Below are 23085 nucleotides of genomic sequence, written 5' to 3' on the forward strand. Positions count from 1 at the left end.
ATTATCGCGTCGTATAAAATATAGGTGATCTATTTAAATTTTTTTTTTTTTTTAAAATATGTCATTTCTCAAATATGTTCAAAATTAGTTTTAAAAAGTATAGGGAGAGGGATTGGGAGTGAGCAGGTTGTCTACATAAAAAGTTATATTAAATTGAGACTCGTTGAACAGGTTTCTATTACTTGTTTGCATTCGCAACAACAACTGATATCTCCTATTTAACCTGAGAGAGCGGAACTGTTTTATCATTAAGTTCAAGGTTATCGTTACGAGTCAAGAAACTCTACCGCGAAGACTAAAGCTTTTAGAAATTTCAAAAGCTACTTGAATAATCGAAATGCAAATGTTCATAGCAGACGATTTTCGGTAATATCAGAGATATTTACTGTTTCATCAGAATCACAAATTCTCCAAGAGAACAAAATAATCACGCAAGTAAGTCAGTTTCTTGATATTCCTTTTGTATTCTTGTCGTGATTTTACTGTTTGATATTAGTGAAAAAACGTCTTTCGTTTTCACATATGAAAATATAATTTCATACAACAAAACGTTCTTTTTTGTTTAAGGTTCTGAAGGTATCCGTTGTTTACTAAATCTTTAATTCATAAAATATCCAACGGAAAGAATTTTTTTATATAATGAACTATAGCCATGCATAATGAAATAAGAAGCTATTTTTGTTAAAAAAAATCATAAATGTTTTCAAAAATTTCTAATTCTCCAAATTGTGAATTAAAAGAATTACTCTAAAAATTGTATGGCAGTTGTTGGCCTATAAACTATTGAGCTTAACACGTTAAAGGGAAGTTAGAGTAATGCTGTTTCAAAAATATAATCAAAATTGTTTGTGTAAATTGTAAATTGCTTGCATAGTAAGAACATATCTAACTTAGTTTTCAAAGCTGAGACAATTTATCCCGACATTGATTTGCAAGTTGGCGGAGGCATCTTGCAAATTTATTCTTTAGGAAGAAACCATAGCGTATGAAGAAAATATAACAGCTCTTAACTGTGGAGGGAGCACAATACTTACAGTAGGAAGTTCAATGCTCTTGAAATTTCTTTCGGAATCGATAAGTATTCAATAGAGTTCAGATCAAGCGACTAGATGATCAATAGAATATTAAATAATTTCTTTAATTACGTAGATTCCCTCATAGCCTCGATTTTTCTGTCTTTTCTCCCCACTTTATAGTAATGGTTCACAGAATTTACGTGTTTGCTCTGATGAGTGTGTTAACCAGTAGTGCTATTCCTATGGCCCTTGAATCCAACCACTCCATGCCAGAATTATCATCATCGGAAGTTCCATCTTTTCTGGCAGAGACAGGACAGTACTCAAACTCCGAAGACAAGAATAAGTGGTGTACACTTCCATCTGTTTGCGTTTTGGATTATCTGTGTCCAGGTGGTGATGTTCTGATCGATGATGGTAGAGGAATAATTAATCCTCGAAAAAGAGTAAGTGTGGTTGCCACTACACTTTTATTTCTGTTATTATTTTTCTTACAATTATTATTTTTTAAAAATAAACATAATATATGAATACCGTGTATATTTCTAGGTCCAATGCAGTAGATATGAAGTGTGTTGCAGAAACGTCACAAGGGAAGACATCGCTCCAGAGTACGTTCCTGTCTGCGGCAGTTATAACCCAAATGGCGTAGATGTTCATCGTACTTCCATACGGAGTGAAGAGGAAACAAACTTCGGTGAATGGCCATGGCAGGCGAGTAGTTCAAGATTGCACTTGTTCTTGTACTGTTAATTTTTGCAACTTTTTTTTTTTTTTTTGTTGTTGTTGTTGTTATGTTTTCATGCTCCATTTATTCTTTTATAACAAACTAGCTAAAGCAACCCTTTTCCATGTAAAAAAAAAAGTTAAAATATTAGTAAAACTATGGCTACTTTTTTGTAACACATCATTGACAGCGGTATTGTTCGTAGAGTAACATTTTAAGTAATACCGATCTCAACATTAGGCAACTAGGCTGTCGTCCGGACTCCAGATCCAGAGTACCTTGAGATACGTCTCCCAGTTTAAAAATATCTCCAACTACCGTATTGGCCATTACTGAATTAAAAGAGTTCGGCCAGTAATGAGAGGAGGGGAGGGAGTTTGGGCAGGTGAAACCTTAGTCCTACGAGATGTTTCTTGTCTAAAATAGCATTATTTGATCAGGGTTGTTCTAAGTCATAGCTACTGCATTCTTCAATTTTTTTAATATAAATGAATTGATTTTTATCCTAAATTCTGCGGTTTAAAAATTACATGCTATAGCATTTTTAATGATACTTCGGATATAGTGGGTCAAACAGACACATGATGTTATTTTGGTATTTATGACTCTGAATTGGAATATGACATTTATGTAACTTATAGGTGGAGTAAAGAGCAAGAGTGAGGAGGGGTTATATTATTGATCAGTAATTAATAAGTTAGATTCTACTTGGAAACATCCACTTAGTCATAATTTCAAATCCTTTACTAAAGCATTATGGGAACTATGGGATAATCAACTAATAGTAAACTTCACCATCTATTAGACAATTATTTGTAAATGAGAATGAACTTGAAAAAAATGTGAAAATAAGAAACTTAACAATGCTTAGAAGTTGAGATACTTTTAACGTTAATAATGAACGTATCATTAGATTTGGGGGCTTTCTTCAGAGGGAGAAGAACAAGCGCTGTTTCTATCCATAGCCGGCCTGGTTGGCCGAGTGGTTAGCGTATCCACTCTCCCGTCAAAAGGCTGAGGGTTCGAATCCCGCCGTGGGCATGGATGTTTGTGATCGTCTGTAAAAATGCTAGTAGTGATGGTGGGTGGTAGATGGCGTTGGTGTAGTTGCGGTTCGTTGTAGTTGGTGGATTGAGTGGTGGAGACGAATAATTGTAGAGAAGGTGTCCTCCGTCGATGAGTCTTCGGACTCCCTGGAGGTTTCAAGTAATAATAATAATAATAAAGCACAGAAAACTGAAATTGAAACTACAATCCTGTTACTTTAACACCCTTAGTAGATAAAGTAATATACTCGGTGTTAAGGATAGCTTACTATGGTATTTGAATATCAATAAACGTTATGAACAGACGACACTGAAATATTATGGGCAAGTTCCGTTTGTCAAACATAATCCCTTATTATAATACTGTTCAGTAGGTATTACAAGCTGGAAATAATTTCAAAATTATATTTTTAAATTTTAGAAAAACGCTCGTTCTTGCTGTCTTATTTACATGTTGGAGAAATAAGATATTAACGAGAAGGAGAGAATAAGGGCGAGAAGGCAGAGAGTGGTATTGAATAAACACGCCTCCGATTGGACTATAATAACAATGAGAATTCCATGCAATTAAGTTCACTGTTGTTCTTTTTTTTTTTTTTTTTTCACTGATATGATCATCAAATTAAGAGCTTAATGTTACCTTAGCAGATGACACTGAAGAGAAAAAAATAGTAAAGAATGAACAACAAGGGTTATTCATTCTTTACTATTTGCTTATTTGCTTAAAGTAGATTTAAATGCGATATATCATTGGTTACATAAATGAAACTCGCGATTTAACAGTTCAAAATAGAAAGTACTTTATCTTAATATAAAAAATTCAAACTTGGGGGGGGACCACTGTAGTGATAAAGAAAAATTCAAAATAGTAGAAGATAAAAGACCTAACAGTAGGTTCAATCCAGTTTGAAATTTTCTAAACTATGTATGAATCTGCGTTAGCTCAGTCAATATGCACGATGCCTTTCGGCTACAAACACTTGGCTTCCAAAAACTTGATGCAGAACTTATACTTTACCATTTAGGAATTCGAAGAATCTTTATAGAGGCTTTTCAACCGTAATATGTCTCATACGAAGGGTTAGTTTATCCTCCTCCTTTAAACTCATAAATAGCTATTGACAATAAGAGGATTTTAATTAGGCGCAGATACTCTTATTGTCAGTACTGTTGATTACTTAAGTGTAACACCTTAATTTTGAAGGGACTGCTTTTACTGTTGCCAGATCACGATATTACGGACTTTTTTTTATTACTTTTAATGTTATTATATTTGAGTTGGCAACAATTTTGACTTTGCCCGAAGGGCAAAGAAATAAGAGATTATTCAAATTAAGTGGATATTGAATCCAACATTATTCCAAAGCCGAATAGAGAATCTACAAGAGTTTCGTGCCGAATATAGAAACTATAAAGGTTTCGGCGGATACAAGCGTAAGCAAACCTTTCATGACAAGGGCAACTCGTAGTAAAGGTGGAGTAAGCTTTGATCACTTTCCTTAGTATTTCCCGTAATGTAAAACACATCTCCTAGCGGACATGTATGATGTTATACGAGTTGTCGCTGTCATGAAAGGTTTGCTTTCTCTTAGATCCGCCGAAACTTTTATAGTTTCTATATTCGGCACGAAACTCTTGTTTCTCTATTCGGTTTTGAAATAACATTGGATTCAATATGCACTTAATTTGAATAATTTTGCATCGCCGAAGTGAAGCCTTCTTTTTTTTCCAGTAAGAGATTATTAAAAATTCGGAATTTCATTTTCCATTTAATAGATTATTGATATCTCTTTTCAGGTTGCAATACGCTTATCAGAAGATCCACATGACGTATTCTTGTGTGGAGGCACGCTTATCGACAGAGAACACGTGATTACTGTAGCCCATTGTGTTCAAGAATATCTGTAAGTCTCCAAGTTCGTTTGTGTATAATGATTTATATTACCATTTTCAAAGAAACATATCAGCGCTTTTGTTTAACAAATGAGTGTTACTGCATTTCAGCATCTAGGCAAAGAATGTAGTACATATGAACGAATTGGACTACAGTAATAACATTACTGATTACGTAAAATGTAATGTTATTACTGATTAGTAATAACATTACATTTTACGTTTAGCGATGATGCTAAACGTAAAATGTAGAAATACTTAAAAATAAGTTTCCACGGGAGAACTCAAACAAAGTGAGATTTTTTCATCATTATTATTATAAAAAAGATTAGTAATTAAGATCATGTTAAACCTATTGATTTCTAATCTCAAGTAAATGTTACTAAATTCTTGTTTCGGGAATCTATATAATTAACTTTTATTTCACTCCCAGAACAATCGATGCAGGATGCAGAATGTGTTTGAGAAACGTATGGTCATGAAACAGCAATACATTTTAATGAAATATGAACATTAATAATTATGTAACTAAGAACCATAGTTAAACAACGCTATACTGTTGCCACATTCTTCGTCTTTTTTTTTTTCCAGCTTACTTAACTTCTAAGGTTCTTTACTACAAGGAATGACTTCTTCTACTTTCTTCTGTCTTGAACTCTTCTGGTCCAGTTCACGATTCCCATTTGAGCTGAGTCTTTTAAAGGATGTTATTCTCCCAACGTCGTAGTGGCCTTTCTCTAAGTCACTTTCCATTAGATCTCATCTTGAACGCTTGTTTAGCCATCTCTTCTCACTAATTCTTTCCATATATTCAGTCCATCTCAGTTTGCAAGTTCTGATTTCACTCAGTAATGCGGACCCATTAAGTTCGTAAAGTTCTTGGTTATGTCTGCTCCTTCATTCATCTGTTATGTTATCTCTTAGGAATATTTTTCTGATAATTTTATTTTCAAATATCTGTATCTTGGTATGTTATTCTCCAAGATTCCCATCTGAGCTAAGTCTATTCTTAAGAAAATGGTGGAAGATAGCAAATGGTGTAGTGAATGATGAGATGTACTGGAGGGATGTATTCCATTTTTCATTTCGTTATTATTTTTTTTTATCTAGAGTAATCAATACTTCAAGATATTTGGAACATTGATTATCTCACGGGATATTCGAATAATTTTTTTCTAATTTCGGATATTATCAATTATAAACTGGCATTTCTCCTTTGGTTGTTGTTTCTACATATTTTACGTATTCCTTTAAGCTATTTTGTCTACATTTTTGTAATATTCCCTCTGAACTTTAATTCACCATCATTTTTCTGCATTTTAGTAATAAACGACGCCTAACCTTGTGGATACGAGTTATATTATCTGTCCTGTTCGGGTCAGATGATGTTAAAATCAGTCTGAACTGTTAATGGATTAATATAGAATAGTAGGTTTCCTCTGAAACTGTTTATATTTACAAGGAATGAAAATATGCAAGAATTGAACAAAAAACTAAAAGCAATTCAGATAATGAAAAAAATATATAAACATTCTTATAAGATTCAAGTGTTTGATCATCTTTTTGAATGAGAAAATAAATATTTTTATACTTAATACGACAGTAAAACAATTCATTATGAAAAATTTACAACAAAAAAAAACTGTGCTTTTAAAAAAATCGAATGTTGTTAATTAATCATAATTGATAAACTTATAGCACAAATAAGAGAATTTGCATAAGTAGGAAAGATAGTCCACCCAGACAGATAAATGATTTGCTACATAATTATTATTATTATTATTATGTGACACCTCCAGAGAGTCCATAGGGAAGATAGAAGTGGAGAAATTTTTTTGAGACTTTAGAGAAAGCAACTGACACGAATTTTCTGATATTAACCAGATATGCAAATATTAAGTGTAATATTTTCATTCTGAAAGATGCGTTAAGAGAGAAACCCTCTTCAGAAATGCTGGATTATATTTTTGAAGTTCTTATATTTGACGGTGAGACATTGACATTGGTTAACAAACATATAAAAGAAGTATATAGACTGAAATTATGTGTATTTGATGCCACTGGGTGAATATCAAAGAGTGAAGAAAAAAACAATAAAAAGATGAAACTTGAAATGAATAAAATAAGAAAAGAAAAATGTCTATTATAAATGGGAAAATGGGAAGAAAGAGAGAGTGAAAATGCCGCCTAGAGGATAGTCCAAATGAATGCAAAGAAAGCTTTTTACTGCTGGATCATAAAGTAGATTATAATTGATAAAATGTTATTTTCTTTTTTTCTTTTACCCAATCATATAACCAGTCCTAATTGCACATTTATATTTCATGCATTTATTTTTTTATCATGTTTATCTTATCCTATAATGAGGACGTTAGACTTCATAACTGATATCATCTTTCACTTTTTTTTTCTTTTTTTTTGACAGCGGGAAAAGTGTGTCTCGACTTCGAGTTCGATTGGGAGAGTGGGACAAGAAAAGTAATAGCGAATCGTTTCCACACGAAGAAATTGCTATTAAGGAAATTACTCTATATCCAGATTACAACAGTGCAAATCTGCATAATGATATTGCTATTCTGGAGCTGAATAGACTGGTAGACTTCAAGCCGCATATCAATTCAGTGTGTTTACCTACGAAAGAAGATAATTTTGATGGGAGTGAATGCACCCTTACAGGCTGGGGCGACAGCATGAGTAAGTAGTGAAGCTTGACGATTATGCTTATTTGTGAAACATTCTTACTTTAATTTCAGTTCTTGAAAGTAAAATAGGTTTTTTAAAAACGAAATCTCGAATATTTTCTACATGTTTAAAAACTGTTACTCAATTTTACTTGATATTATTAGTTTTAATTTTGACTTAGTTCCCTAAATTTTTTCACGATCATTCTTGTGTTTGTCTACTTTTAATATAATCTTAATATTTTCTCCTTTGAAAAAAAAGGTACAATGGAGAAGCATAATATATTGACGCTTTTATGAATAATTTAAAATAATTCAAGCAACAATCAAATGAAAGCTTGTTTTTGAGTTTCTTGATAAAATAGTATATATTTCTTTTTATGAAAACAAAAAATGACATTTCTTGTTTTCTAAATATCTTATTACTGAATGTAGGTTAAGTATGTTGCTTTTTACAAGATCTCACGTCACATTACTTTTGAGAAAAAAAATCTAGTATGTATTAATTTATAATTATATGTTTTAATAAATAATTTTTTCTTTCTAATTACATATATTCTAAACAATAAAACCTTTTGTGTTTTGGCCACAATGGCGCTTCCTTGTGTGTGTGTGTGTGTGTGTGTGTGTGTGTGTGTGTGTGTGTGTGTGTGTGTGTGTGTAAATAAGAAAGGCGCTTGTCTCAAAACAACCAAAGTAGTCCTAACTTGGTAGTCGGAAAAGCCGAATATTGACTTTTTTTGTGATCAGAAGTAAATGAATATATTTTCGAACCATCTTGTTGTTTACTGATAAATGCAAATAAAGAGCATTTGTCCGTACCAATAACGAAATATATGTCTACAAATGCTGAATCATTCCAACTGGCCATTACTTCAATGAAGGGAAATTTTCTACCAATGAAAACCTGATTTATAACTTTAAGATAACTCGTAATGCTTCTAAAACGTAATGTCAGGTATTATGTACAGTATATTCTAGTCATTGCTTCAATACACTATTTAGAAAATAACTTCTATATGTTATTTTTACTTCTCTCTTGATTCCTACATGACACTAATTTCAAGTTGTACCCTTAAGTAAGTTTATTTCACAGAAGTTGGTATAGTAGTTTGAAAACAGTAACATCGAATTCCACTGTAGGGATGGATGTTTGTGATGATCTTCAGGAGGAAGATGAATTTCATCAGTAGCGCACTCAGGATTTAATCTTGGGGGAAGGGCGAGTTAAGTAGACGATTTGAGAATACACACTACGCATCGCGCACGCATACGGCCTATGACTGAGCATCTGCAATCAGGCCCAGCTGGTGGCATGTGCGAAGTGTGCAATATACACAGGCGCCGAAGAAGAAAAGGCACCTAAAAGATGTCAAAAAATATGAGATAAGAGTTTAAACGAACAACGAATGGTACATATAATTATGAATGTATGTCGTCTTCCCTTCGGACCCCCTTCAGATCTTCCCAGACACGAACAAATAAATTCCGAAATTGTATCCTGGACCCGATTACATCACTGTAATTTTTGATTAAAATTTACGAAAATATACCTAAAATAGTTCTTTATTTTTTGATGTATCATAAATCAACTTATGATTAATTGTTGAGTTCCGTGTAAGGGCCGTATCCTAATTTTAATCGGATCGGATGCATGTGGTCCGACCCTAAAAGTCGGCTTACTACTGATAACTCATTCTTTTCGACATTCGAGCCTGTTATATATATTAGCGGGCTGTTAGGGAGAGGTCAGCGATACAAAATAATCGGCGAACTCTCGAGTCCAATGCGAAACATTCTTGTAAAATTCTCTTATCTATTTTCGTTGAATCTTCAAAATTAATTAATTTATTAATGTAAAATTAATGTAAAGAATATTTGAATAAATCTCTTAACTTTATATTACTATTTTATATTATTTTGAAAATTTATATAAGTTGAAAAAATTTGAATGAGCAGGACTAATCCGTAGGTAACATTATACTGCAAAGAGGTTTTCATTTATTTTTCATTTCCAGTTCGTTTTATTCACACTTTATTCAAAAAAAACTTTTTTGGAAACGCGCCGAACATTAATCGCACACACAAGAAAACTACTATGCGCAGGTCCTGTCTGCAATGATCGCTAATTTATAAGTAGTATAGAAATAGAAGACACGAACAACATAAATTTTTAAAAAATTAATTTTAATTAGGAAAAGATTTTTGGAAAATTTTCCAGTGTTTTTTCCTTTTTCTTTGGGCGCGCTAGCCCCCTGCCCATCTCTGGGTATGCCACTAAATTTCATCACCCGGTGTGAGACCACCACCACGCTTGGAGGCTTGAAAAATTCCATGTTTGGTCTCTACACAGCAGGGTTTCCCGACTATGTAAAAATAAATGAAAAATTACAAAAAATATATGAAATTGATAAAAATGATTTAAAAAAAAAACTGCTTTGCCTACCCACAGTACAAATGTGATATAGGTTTACTAATAATCTTTTCGTGGGTGGGAACCAAATTAAAATATTAGAAAAATGAAAATCAAAGAATATTTGTATTTATATTAAGAGCATGCTATCTTTACTTGAAAAATAATTGCTTGTATGGTTTAAAATTAAAAATAAAATGTAATATGTACAAAGAAATAATTAATGAAAGTTATTCTTTCGTCATGATGATCCGAAGATAAACTACAGGTTAGGAAATACCATGTTCGTGGCTCCAAGGTTTCAATGTACGTTACCGAGTCGTAAAAGACACGAATTCAAATCCATTCTCTGGGATGAGAACTGATAGCCCTCGATAATATCCTAAAATAATAGTCCAGAAGATTACTATTACGACAGTTATGATACAATATTATAACTTACCACAGTGAGCGGATAATGAAACGAATCAATGAATGTTGAATATTATGTTGTACCGTAGAAAACGTTTCCTTAATTATTGTTAAAATATTTGTCTCTTCTTAAACTTTTGTTTTAATATCTTACTATTTTTTTTAATTTTAAAACTTCTGTGGCTGTTTGAAACAGAAAGAAACGAAGTAAGTTAGGCAGTTGAACTTTAAACTTAGTTGAACACGTTTTAACTAGGCTTTTGAAAGTTTGAACTAGGCAGTTGGGTCTAATTCACAATTTCGGTCATAAAATTTCGATTAGAAATATTAGAATTAAGTGAAAAATTTTCAGATTACACAGCCATATGAATAAACAATATATTTCTCTGGCGTTATTTATAAAGTTATTACAGTTATTACTAAAGTCAACTTAAAAAGATAGTTGCTTTCTTAAGAAGTGAAACTCAATGGATATGGAAATTTATAAAATTTACAATTATAACATTGTAAACATTTTATAATTTATAGCTTCTAATCAACATTTAATCAACAATAACTTGTTTTTGTTTTGTTTTTTTTAATCTTAAAGTGAAATGTACTGCGACGAAGTGACTCTGTGGAGTCATGATAAGTCCATCCCCATTCATCAAAAACACAGTAGTTGATCACTTAGATCACTTGATGTTTGGTTAAAATATTCATGGTTCTCAGCTCAGATCATTATGAACTTCATATTAATTAAAATGAATATTTTGGAATTTTACTAAAAAAAAGAAAAAGAAACACAACAAAGCTAAGACTAGAAGATGTCACTGTATATATGTCTATCTGCTACCTAATCAGACAATTACGAAGGAACATTCTATTCGAATCTCAGACTAAATGGTATTTCGAGTGGTTTCTATCATGTGGACATGTCTGTAACGATTATATATATATATATATATATATATATATATATATATATATATATATATATATGTAGAAAGTGGTTTTTACCTTGGGCATAATATATGTTAAAGATACCAAGCTATTTTAAACCTGGTTTTACCCCATTTCCCAAGTAAGCAAACAGACAAATAAGTCAAGTTTGCGCCTGCACGTAGTGTGAGTCTAACTGACCCACAAGGTAGTGCAAGTCTAGGCAACTCGTGGTAAAGGTTGAATAAGCTCTGATCACTATTCTTAATATTTACCCTTAATGCAAAGCTCATCTCCTTGAGGAGATGTATGATGTTATGTATTAAAGGCAAGGGTTTACTACCCAGACAGGTTTCGACCTTTATTGAGATCTCATCAGTGGGAGCCAGGCTTAGAAATACCAAGGTTAGGTAATACAGAGCTTATAAGTATTTTACCAAAACAAGTTACCAAAAGGTGCTTTGACGTTATTAAATAAAAATCTCAGGATGAGAGATAGATGTAGAAAGAAGATGGGCTTTGCATTAAAGGTAATAACATCCTTAGCTGTGTCGCTGTTCTCCATTATGATAGAATTACAAATGACAAGGAATTCCTGAAAAAAATAGTACCTGGATACCGACATAAATTCTTTTCTAAAATACGAATAATCTGCTTTTGTATAACACTCAGAACATAAAAAATATTTTTGTGCCATGTTTTAGAATATTTTTCCATATTTCGATTGGTCTCTTGAAAATCTTTAAAAAAGTTTATATATGCCAGTAAAGTCATGATGTCTGAGGATGTTATCCATTTTTTTTATTATGCGAGTTCATGTTTTGCGAATACATTATTATTATTAATGATGTATTTATAATTCTCTGTGAAAATGCTAGTGGTGGTGGTGGTCAGCTGTAGATTGCGTTGGTGTAGATGATGACGGTAGTTGCGGTTAGTGGAGATGGAATCTTCTAGAGTAGATGCCCTCCCTCGATGAGTCTTTGGACTCCCTGGAAGTGTCAAGTAATAATAATAATAATAATAATAATAATAATAATAATAATAATAATAATAATAATAATAATAATAATACTCATCATTACCACGTGATGCTTCCAAGGATCGACGCCAAAGAGCGCTCTGCGCCACACAATCCATCAGAATCTTCTCCAACGTAATTATTTATTGATACTATCATTTAACCAGTCTGTCGGCCACAGTGGCGAGTGTCGGACCTGGTGGCCGCCAGGGGCCCCGAACTCGAGGGGGGGGGGCCTTGAGCGGCAACTTTTCCAAATGTAGAAATTATTTAAGTTTTTTTTATTATTCCTATTTCCAATTCATCGGGAGAAAGATCTTTCTCTGTCTTAGAAAGGGTAAAAAAAAATCGAAGAAGTACGATGTCAGCAGAAAGGTTAAACAGTATGGCGCTATTGTATATGGAACAAGAAGTATTAAATAACATCGATACTTCGAAAATAATTGATGAATTTGCTAGAGAAAAATCGAGGAAAAAATTTATTTAACTTCTTATTCCAACTTAAATATATTTCTTATTGTTTCTCTTTTTTCTTAAAATATTTTATTATTTTGTTGTAATTTTAATTTTTATATATTTTATGTCTGATGATATTATAAAGAAAAATGTATTGCATTGTTTTGAAATAAAAATATTAAATCACATTAAAATTAAATGTGTATTTAATTTTTTGTTATAGTGAAGCCTTAGTTCTCTTTGTAGCATATATAGACACTTTTTAGGGGTACCCCAGCAGGCTTAATCCGCAAGTGGCCCCACTTGATGTTGCAGACATTTTATTTTTATTTTTTAATTCAGAATATAGTACTATGTAAATCAGTCTCAGGCTATATTTTTGAATTTTTCCTCGGGGAAATGATTTTCCCCTTTGAAACCAGTCTAAAGCGCCATTACCATCCCAAGTAGACTTATGCCTGTTGGTAGAGTACTGAAATAATAATAATTATTAGTTCTTATCCCCTTTAAAAATCTGAAGAACCAAAAGTTACAATAGGAAAAGACGGCTTAAAAATAGTCTGCTTAAGAAGAATTTGATATGGTGTAGAAAATATTAATAGTAAAAAAAAAAAAAACCTCCTATTTTATAAATACTATATATATCCAAGATAGAAAGATGAGGCAAAATTGCTGGAAAGATAATAAATGACACGTAAGGTGTAGTGCTGAAAGGCTCTAATATGGCTTTAAAAGCTAACAACCGGTTTGCTATCCTTTATGTGGATCTCTGTTGAAACTGTGTCTCTGACAAGCGGAATTTTTTAGGCGATATGGTCGTTTTTTCCTGAAGGAAATTTATCAAGAAGAATAATTAATTTACAATACTAATAGACACATAACTGAATCGGATATTAGCGAATGATGGTCACGGATGATCATGTATTTGAAGAAATTAGCTGTTGTTGTTCGCGTGTTTATTAGCATCCCTTTTTCTTCGTACATATACTAGAGCCAGTCAGAAATGAGTGCCAAATTCCAAGCTATATATTTTTTCTTTAATTGCATAATTAATTCAAAGCTGACCTACAAAACATATTTTTTATAATTTTCGATTCATTTCCACATTTATTCAGAATAATTCAAATAAGATATCTCAAAAAATAAATAGTAATATAATAATACTAAGAAGCAAATATAATATGGCAAAACCTAATACGAAAAAAAAAAGGAACTTTCCTACTTTTACGAAAATAAGTTTCACCAGCATATTTCAAAGTTCGAATACTCGTAACTACATTTCAACACACGTCTTTTAAAAATTGTGATATCTTTAAAAATTTTGTCATCGACTGATTCCAAACGTAAGCAATTCTTAGAAACATTTAACAAGGTTTCGTACACCCAATTGCGGTGACTTCTGGTTATACTCGATAAGCGTGTTTACTATATAAATATTACAATATTTCACCACGTTTTCTGGAATATAATGATGATGTCATTTCGCGCTAAGTGATTGTAACCGGGATTACGCCAGTCAAATAATTCATTTCTGATAACTGCATGAAGGATTTAATTAGTATGTGGGGGAGTGGAAGAAAATAAATAAACCTTCAAAAAGTCCCTGAAATAATGATGAAATCATTTTTAGATTACGTGGCTATTTATTAATCTTTACAGAATCCAGAATTTCCGTTGTTGCAATAGTTCTTTGAAATTTTAAATCCGAAAACTCCAATTTCAAATTGAAAATTTACCCTAATTCCAAACCTATTGATATCTCAATGTAAATAATCGTTATAAAATTGAATTTTAAAAAATCCGCTTTGATAAGTATAACTTTTGTATCAAAAATGACATCGAAAATTCAATTCTACAAAAAGAAACACACACACACACACACACACACACACACGTTATTTTTATGTATCTCTCAGAAGCATTTGATATTTGCTTACCGCTTTGATTAAACCAATAATAAATAATGTTATATAATAATAAAATACAATCATCAACAATGTCTATAGTTAAACCACTCAATTGAGATTACACTATAATAATTCGCGATGCACACACACCACTTCATCCATCGCCCAGAATTAGTACTTTTCTATTAATTATGCGTGTTCACTGACCGATTTGCCTGTATTGAAAAAGCCGTCTACAATAGAAAAGTCCATATAAAATTCCTTTCGTTATGACATAATCGACGATATTTTCTAATTGAATTACGCATTGATCTATCGCTCTTTCATGTGTGCTATAGAGCCACCCCGGAGTGGGCAATAATTGTCTCTAGTTCCGCCACAGGCTGGGACGCTGTGATTGGTCACATGATGGCTGTTATAAATGCACGTAAAATACAGAGATTACTGTTAGAATTCCTTGTTGCGGAAGATGTGAGAAATTGAATAGAGATGCATGCCTTTCTGATAAAATGTGTATGGAAACTGACGTCAGCATAGTTAGATGCTGGGTCACACACTTTGGAGTTGTGAAACCTTCATTTCCATGACGACTCTCCAGCTCAGATTAATTAAATTATATTTCCTCAGAAAAATAGGTAGCATTACTTTCGTACCAATTTTTATTTTCAGAAAGAACTGATATTTACTCGTACATTAAAATAGAGTTTAATTATCTTGTAATTTATCTTTAAATGAAATCTGAAAGCTGTTAATGTTGTAGAGAAAAAAAAAAGGCTTATGCTCTGTTAGTTGTGTTTTGATTCAGTGATTTTCCAAATAGAAGGCCCGAGTTCGAACATTTTGAAGGAAGTTCGTGTACCAATAATTACTAATGCAAAATGCCAACAAATGTTGCGAAAAACTCCTCTTGGAAAGTATTTCAAGCTTCATGATGGTTTTATATGTGCTGGTGGCAGAGAACATGACGACGCCTGCAAGGTGAGTTAAGTGATATTTCATTTTTATGTATGTAAATACATAAAAATATAATTAAGACATTTCAAGTGTGAAATGTAATTTTCTTTAATTTTTAACATTTTTGATTTTCGTTTCAATACTGTTCTTATTAAAATTGATCAGTGCGAGACTATGTCTAACGTAATGAGTGTGAGAATCTTTAGAGGGCGTTAATGTGCACTCTGACTATTTTCATGTAATCGTTCGTATACACGCAACTTCAAACATAGGAAAAAGTAACAGAAATGAAAAAGAAAGAATTGGAATGTTTCCAAATACAAGTACCGGAGCAAGCGGAGAAGTACAATGCGAATGATATATCGATGAATTTTGAGATAACAAAATGAAAACCATTCTGAATTCAGCGGAGGATGGTAATAGTGAGAGTTTTATTTAGATCTGGCTTGTTTGATAAAGAGTGTAGAACAGCCACTACAACGAAGAAAGATGATAGCCTATCAAATGATTCTACTACAAAAATGACGAGTAAAGAAATAAAATTATATAAGAGGAAGTGAAAACGAGGAAAATACTTCGCAAAAAAAAAAAGAGACGAGAGCAGGGGAACTAAGGAACTAAAATAAGTGCGAACACTGAGAAGCCAAAACAAACTCGGATAATTCTAAATAGGTTAATGACAGGAGAAAGGGATATAAATCTCGAATAACTACATCCACTATAGAAAATAAAAGTCAAGCACTATCCTAGGCTACTAAACTGATATTATACGATATTTACATATGGTGAAGACACATGAACTATAACTAAAAACAGATGAGAGAAAGAACTTAAGTTATTTTTAAGTCCTGGAAAGGATTTATAGGTCCATTCAAGATGGTGGGTCTTGGAGTAGGCGCTACAACAAATAGATCAATCTACTTTTTTTTGGGGGGGGGGGATCTTGATACTGTTGTGTAAAAATTCAGGAGATTAAGATTAGTTAGTTATGTTATCCTTCTGAAAGACAGTAACACAATCAAGGTCTTATTTTCAATACGAGAAGAAAGCACAGTAGCAGGAAAGCCAAGATCGAAATGAGTTGTTAAGTGAATAGCAAAGCAGAAATGTGGGAATCCGAAATGTAGAGTAGCTATATTGAACAGTGACAAGTGGTGGAACGTTCTTGAAATATTTTTAAAATGTTCAAAGTATCTTAAACGCAAAAAATTTCAAACTTTGATTCGAATGATTATGACTTGCCTTGTTATTGTACTTCAAAGCAAAACTCTCTCCTAAAGAGCATCAACGATGAAACTGTAAGTTTCATCGTTGATGCTCTTTAGGTTATTTTATCGCTAATTACAAGTGAATAATATCATTTTCATTTTTAAATGGAGAACAAACTCTATTACCTTAGTACGAGATCGGCTAGCTCATCTGCAACAGAAAAAGTCGTTATATAAAGATTTCTCTTGTTATGACGAAGTCGAAGTCCAATCGTTTCTAATTGAAGGAAACATTGATCCATCGGTCTTCCAAGTGCTACAGAGGCGCCACCGAGTGGGCAATAATTGTCTCTAGTTCCAACACATGGCCACTTTTATGTTAACATGTTATCAATGAAATCCAAAATTACACAAATGACAATTCGGGTAATTTTGAATTTCATTGATTTTACTTTACGAAATGAAACCTTGACGGGATTTAAAAGTGTCTATCTTTGTAACTTGACTAAATACTGTTCATTTATTATTGTCTTTTAGGGTGACGGAGGTGGCCCTCTCGTCTGCTCCACTAACTCTAATCGTACTCAGGTCCTTGTGGGATTAGTATCTTGGGGAATCGGATGTGGAAGAGAAAATTACCCTGGCGTGTATGTACGTGTCCAAAGCTATCTCGATTTTATCACTCAACAGACTGGAATTCTTCTGAAGGATTATTGGCGTAAGAAAATCTAACAATTATCATATGTTGTGTATCATTTTATGACCATCCTTGTCACTGATTGAAATTATAAGTACATTCTTGTAATGATGGTCCTTTTACTTTAAGGAAGATGTGATATTCTATCTCCGTGTATGAATAAAATGATTTTATTCGATAAACCACCACAATCCACGTATGTGTGTTTTGGATGAGCACGAATCTGGTTTTTTTTAGCACTTTATATGGATAGCAAATAATACTTATAACCTGTGGTGAGCTGTGGAAATTTTAACAAAGGGCTCGCATCGTCGAGCAAAAAAAAAAAAAAAAAAAAAAAAAAGGCCTAACTTAGCCCTTATAATACTTATATTGCGACATAGAGCTTCTGACTTATAATACCTTATAGAGCTTCTGACAGATGATTATAACTTGCCTTGTTATTGTACTTCAAAGAGAAACTCTCTCCTAAAGAACATCAACGATGAAACTGTAAGTTTCATCGTTGATGCTCTTTAGGTTATTTTATCGCTAATTGATATGATATGATATGATAATTCCTGTAGGAAATCAATCATTAATGCTAGATCTTTTAAAAATTCCAAATTGAAAAGTCCGTTTAAAAAGCCCTTATATTTATCGTTCGATGTAAAATGCTTGCATCAAGCTGGGTAATTTCTCCACACAGCAAGAGCCGTTCGTAAACTGCAAGCTGCCCATCGTGGTCCAAACACACGGCCGATCTTTAAAATTTCGATACCAAGGTCATTTGCAATCGTATTTAATTCTCGTTGATTTTTTGGTGATTGAATAAAAAACATATAATTTATTAATAAATATTTCAAAATGATTTATTTCTTTAATGTTTTTTTATCGAATCGTCTAATGCTAAGTGTGAGCACAATGCCAAATCAAAACGTTGGGAAATTTTTGTAGAAGTTTGATTGCAACACCTGATTTGTTTCTTAACATGACACTAGCTCCATCAGAACAAAATGCAATGAAATGATTTTTTATATAGTTATCAGAAAATCCGTATGATTTTAAAGTAGCATATATACATTCCACGGTGATATTTTCTAGTTCTACGAGATTATTAAACAAGAAGAACAAGGGGCTCGCAAATTTGAGAAAAATTTAACAAAGGGCTCGCGCGAGCCCTTTATAGCTCACCACTGCTTATAACTGTGTAATTTAAATGATGTTGGTTGGTTTCCTTTCAATATTTTTTACATAAGGTTGACTATCCTGTATATGCATGATTTTAACGTATCGATCATTAAAAACAATGTCTCTTAAAAGTTCTACCAGACGCATAATACTCGCATAACAAAGTTCATAATAATTTGTTATGATAAATTGTAACCAATCTCTGTTATATCAATAAACCTATAGAAAATATTTAAAACGGTCTGTTGTACCAAACGCATATTATAAATGGTTACATGTGTATATTTAATCAGATCGCGTCATATTCTGTCTGCTTGTTGTTTGTCGGAGGCCTATTGATTTTTTTCGTAATTGTACAAACGAAAAAAAAAAAAAAGAAGCGGAGTCCCAATGAGTTATATTAGAAAAGTTAATAATTCAATTTACAGATTGGCATATTAAGATATTAAATTTTTGCTTATTACAAAGTGAGATTCATGAAACGAATTATATTATCTTTTGCATGCAATTCCGCGCCATGGGTAGGAGGCGCCTTGTGCAGAACTTTTTCATCCCCCCCCATAAAATAAGTTTCCATGAAAAATTTTACTTTGATAAAAGTACAAAGTTTATACGCATACATAAAAATAAATTTTATTTAACAAATAGTAGAACATTATAATCACTAAAATTCATTAAAAAGGAATTTTTAATCATAAAAAGTTTCAAAAATATTTATTTCGTTAATATATAAATACAATAGAATATATATATAAACACAAATTACTTCAATTTTCATGTAAAAAGAAATATTATTACATAACAAAGGTAATTTGGAGATATGCTTCTATATAACAATTAGGATAAACGTAGATTTATTTTACATATTTATCGTCTTGCTTTAACCGCCACAAAATTTTTAATAATATCTCTAATGAATTCATAATATTGTTTTCAATTGATATAATTGATAAATCTTTTAGACGCTCTCCAGACATTGTTGACCGCAAATGATTTTTTATTAGTTTGAGTTTTGAAAAACGTTTTTCCCTTGATGCTGCGGATATTGGTAATGTTAAACAAATACGCATTACAATTGCAGTATTCGGAAATGTGTGGGTTAATTTATTTTCGTATATAGAATTTAAAGCATCCTGAGGAGCCGACTCTTTTTTAATGAAAATTTCAAAGTTTTTAATTCCTCAAATAAAGTCATACCATCAATATCGCGATTGTCGGAATCTTGATTGTCGCACAGTTTTAAGCTTAAATCTTCACAATTTTTCATTAAATCTTCATGGCTCCAATCTTTTAATTTGCTAATGTCTCTTATAAGTTTAAAGTTCTCGCTATGTTGTTTTAAGAGTATGAATCTTTCCGTGACTGAAGTTATTGTCGTGTCTAAAATCGTGAAGAAAAAATTTATTTTAAACTTTTGTTTAGGATTATGCGTTGTCTCATCTGATGCTTCGTACTCAAAAATTTTTGTTTTTGTTATTTTGAGAATGTCTTTAAAAATAGGATCAATATTAAGATCGTTTGCTACTTCTTTTGCAGTAATATTTTCAAAATATTGGTCTGTTCGGCGAGTATTTAATTCTTGTATAACATAATCAAGATTTCCTGTAGTTTTTCCTATATCAAACGTCGGATTCTGCATTATTTTGCTTGCAACATTTACGAGACTTAAGATTTCGTACCAAACATGAACAGAGCAAATAAATTTAAACGAATAAATCTTTGAAATTAAGTTGTCTGCCTGAACTCTAGAATCGATATCTTCAGTATCATCTTCCGTAATATCAAAAAGAGTCTGGTAAATTTCCTTGATATTATTTTTAAGTGGCTTTATTGCTTCTACTCTACTTTCCCACCTAGCAGAAAGTGGTTTTAAATTTAAAACACGAATATGTTTTTTAATATAGCCCAACGCTTCACAGATATTGAAAAATTAATTATATAATTCTGTATTACCCCCCAAAAAATTTACAGTTTCACAGGATATCTTAGCTGCATCATTGAGCTGGCCAATTTAATGAATGAGCAGCACACGGAATAAAAAAAAAAGCCCTTGAATTTATTTCAAGGATTTTTTCTGCAGTCCATGTCTCCATATTTGAACCGTTTGTCTCCATATCTGAACCGTTATCATAAACTTGGCCGCGTAAATCCGAAATGTTAATATTCAATAATTTAAAATATTTTTTTATAAATTCAAATAGTCCTTGCCCAGTGGTATCTTCTACAGATTGAAAATAAAAAATGTTCATGAATTTCTGCTATATTTGTATCTTTATTTTGATTAACAAATCCAATAACAATAGATAATTGTTCTGTGTGGCTTATATCCGGGGTAGTGTCAAGAATTAATGAATAATATTTCGCCTCTTTAACCATTTCTAAAATTTTTTGTTTTATAGCTTCAGAAATTATACGGATGATTTCATTTTGTATTTTATCACCTAAATAATGAGCAATGTTTCTTTTTTTGTGATGTTTCAATGCGATGCAGGTGTTCGGCCATTATCGAATATAATTCAGCGACAGTTTCTACTAACTTTAAAAATTGCCGTTATCATTTTCAAAAGGTTTTAATAAATATTGTATTATGTAGATTAACCTTTCTATAACAGATTGCCAATATTTGTTCTCAGTTTATTATAATCTTTGTTGTGTGCAATCAATAATGCATTTCTTAATCAACGACATTTTAAGTTCGCTGTATTTTGAACAGTTTTTAATGTGCGGTGAACTTGTCTCATGTATTTTTAGTATGACTCAAATGTTGCCAATCGTTACAACCATATTCGTTAGTAAGTTGGGAATTTTGACTACCAAATATTTTGCAATGATAACAGAAAACCGTCTTTCGCGATTCTGAATGAACTAAATAACTTCGTAAAAGTTTTTCTCCATTTGCTAAAGTTCGATAATAGTATGAATCGGAAAACTTGCGGCTAGATTAATCTTTGGGAAATTCTTTATTAACTACTTGACGCGGGCAATGCTCAACGAAACAATCTCTAATTTTGGTAGTTATATGATTTGGCTAAGTACCTGGATCATTAATATTAAAATTTAAAGTAAAATTTGAAGCTTCGGGTTTCACTGAATCGGAATCCAATATTTCTTCTGCTGCAACTTCTGTAGACAGTCCAGTCAGGCCAGTTACATTTTCGCATGTAATATTTGTTTCTTCATAGTTATCTTGTGTCCTCTCTTTTTCTGTAGTAGAGCTACACGGAGTATTTGCTTCGTCAGAACTTTCTGTTCTTCGTTTTTTATATGGTCCTGAAGTTAAAAATTTATCCAGTGAGCTGGCCAATTTATGTTCCAGTTGTTCTCGTCGCAATTGTCTTTTCCTGTTTTGTGCTCCAGATAACTTCTTTGGCTTTTTTCCGACGTCTAGGGGTTAACATACTTGGTTAGACTTTAAAATAAGAAGAGCGTTAAAAGTTGTCTCCGCCAATATTTCTGAATAATAATAATTTCTGAAATTTCCCCTTAAACGTATTTTTTTACCAATTAACCGACTATTATTTTTTAAGGTGAATGGCCCAAAACTGACTATTTTTTTTATTACAGAATTTTATTTTTCAGATGTTTTGAATAATAACCACTGAGTGATTTCTCAGTGATATTTATTTAATATTTTTTACATTCTGGTAATTGTTTAATAATTAAGAAATTTCCAGAATATTAAAATTATTTATTGAAGAAATTAGTAAAAGGACCCCAACCCTTCCAACCAGAACAAGAAGAAATATATAAATAAATCTCTTATTGAAAATTATTTATTTTCTAGACGTCTACGAAACATAAGATAAAAATCTTTTGTTTACAAAATAAGATAACAAAAATGAAACAATTTAACTGATTTTCAAACTTAGCAAAAATATAATAGACGTACTTACTTTACGTGAATAATCCAAATTCACAAACAATTTACTAAGCAACAATAAATATATTTTATAAAACAAAAATCAACTGCACAGTAACACTAACGCACAAAATGAAATCATGCAAAATACATCAAAATAGTATCAAGAAAGGGCCAATTGCAGTATGTGTAAACAAGCCTAAACCATCTAAAGAGTTTTATAGCTCATAAATAACCTATATTTATTAACTGAAGTAGCGCCGTATCAGCCTGACGGGCCGATAAGAACGACGATAGTCTTCCTCGCTTATATACAGGATTTTTAGCTATGGTCCCTCATCAGCGACCCGTATGTATACGGGTTAATCGGTTAAGGGGTTACGAAGAAAATAATAGGTAAATTTATAAAAAAAAAAAAAAATGAAAATTATTTAACTATGCAACAAAAATAACAGTCATTTACAGTTTATTATTATTTTTAAATGTTTTAAATGTTTTTCGTGAAAACTAGAGGTTCAATTAAAATCAAATTTATTTTGTCTGGTAAATTTTACCGCCCTTTTTATTTTAGTCTCACCAAATGTTTACTGTCGAAAAAAAATCAATTATGTTTTAGTTTCTTATCTTCGAAATTTGCAGAACAATGTCACTGTTTCAGTCGCAATCACACATCCACAAAGGGCAAAGCACAGCGTAAGAATGCAT

At 31.9% G+C, this 23085-nt stretch overlaps 1 protein-coding gene across 1 annotated transcript; it reads left to right on the forward strand.

The window, feature by feature from the left end:
• Positions 1-1198: 1198 nt before the first annotated feature.
• LOC150108091 (phenoloxidase-activating factor 2-like) lies at positions 1199-17386 on the forward strand. The gene is made up of 6 exons (XM_090416010.1): positions 1199-1462; positions 1566-1730; positions 4587-4693; positions 7108-7376; positions 15313-15470; positions 17192-17386. Exons 1-6 carry the CDS (start codon positions 1199-1201, stop codon positions 17384-17386), a joined length of 1158 nt encoding a protein of 385 aa, XP_090272136.1.
• The last annotated feature ends 5699 nt before the right edge of the window (positions 17387-23085 follow it).

Source organism: Typopeltis vanoorti, chromosome 3 (genome assembly GCF_054136105.1).
Source record: "Typopeltis vanoorti isolate ZY-2024b chromosome 3, IOZ_Tvanoo_1.0, whole genome shotgun sequence".
NCBI classification, from domain to species: Eukaryota; Metazoa; Arthropoda; class Arachnida; order Uropygi; family Thelyphonidae; genus Typopeltis; species Typopeltis vanoorti.

Excerpts from the sequence above, each read along its gene's own strand:
- LOC150108091 (XM_090416010.1), top strand. The coding sequence starts at position 1,199 with ATGGTTCACAGAATTTACGTGTTTGCTCTGATGAGTGTGTTAACCAGT. Across the intron at positions 1,731-4,586 it reads TCGGTGAATGGCCATGGCAG|GTTGCAATACGCTTATCAGA; the intron begins GCGAGTAGTTCA and ends ATCTCTTTTCAG. Across the intron at positions 4,694-7,107 it reads CATTGTGTTCAAGAATATCT|CGGGAAAAGTGTGTCTCGAC; the intron begins GTAAGTCTCCAA and ends TTTTTTTGACAG.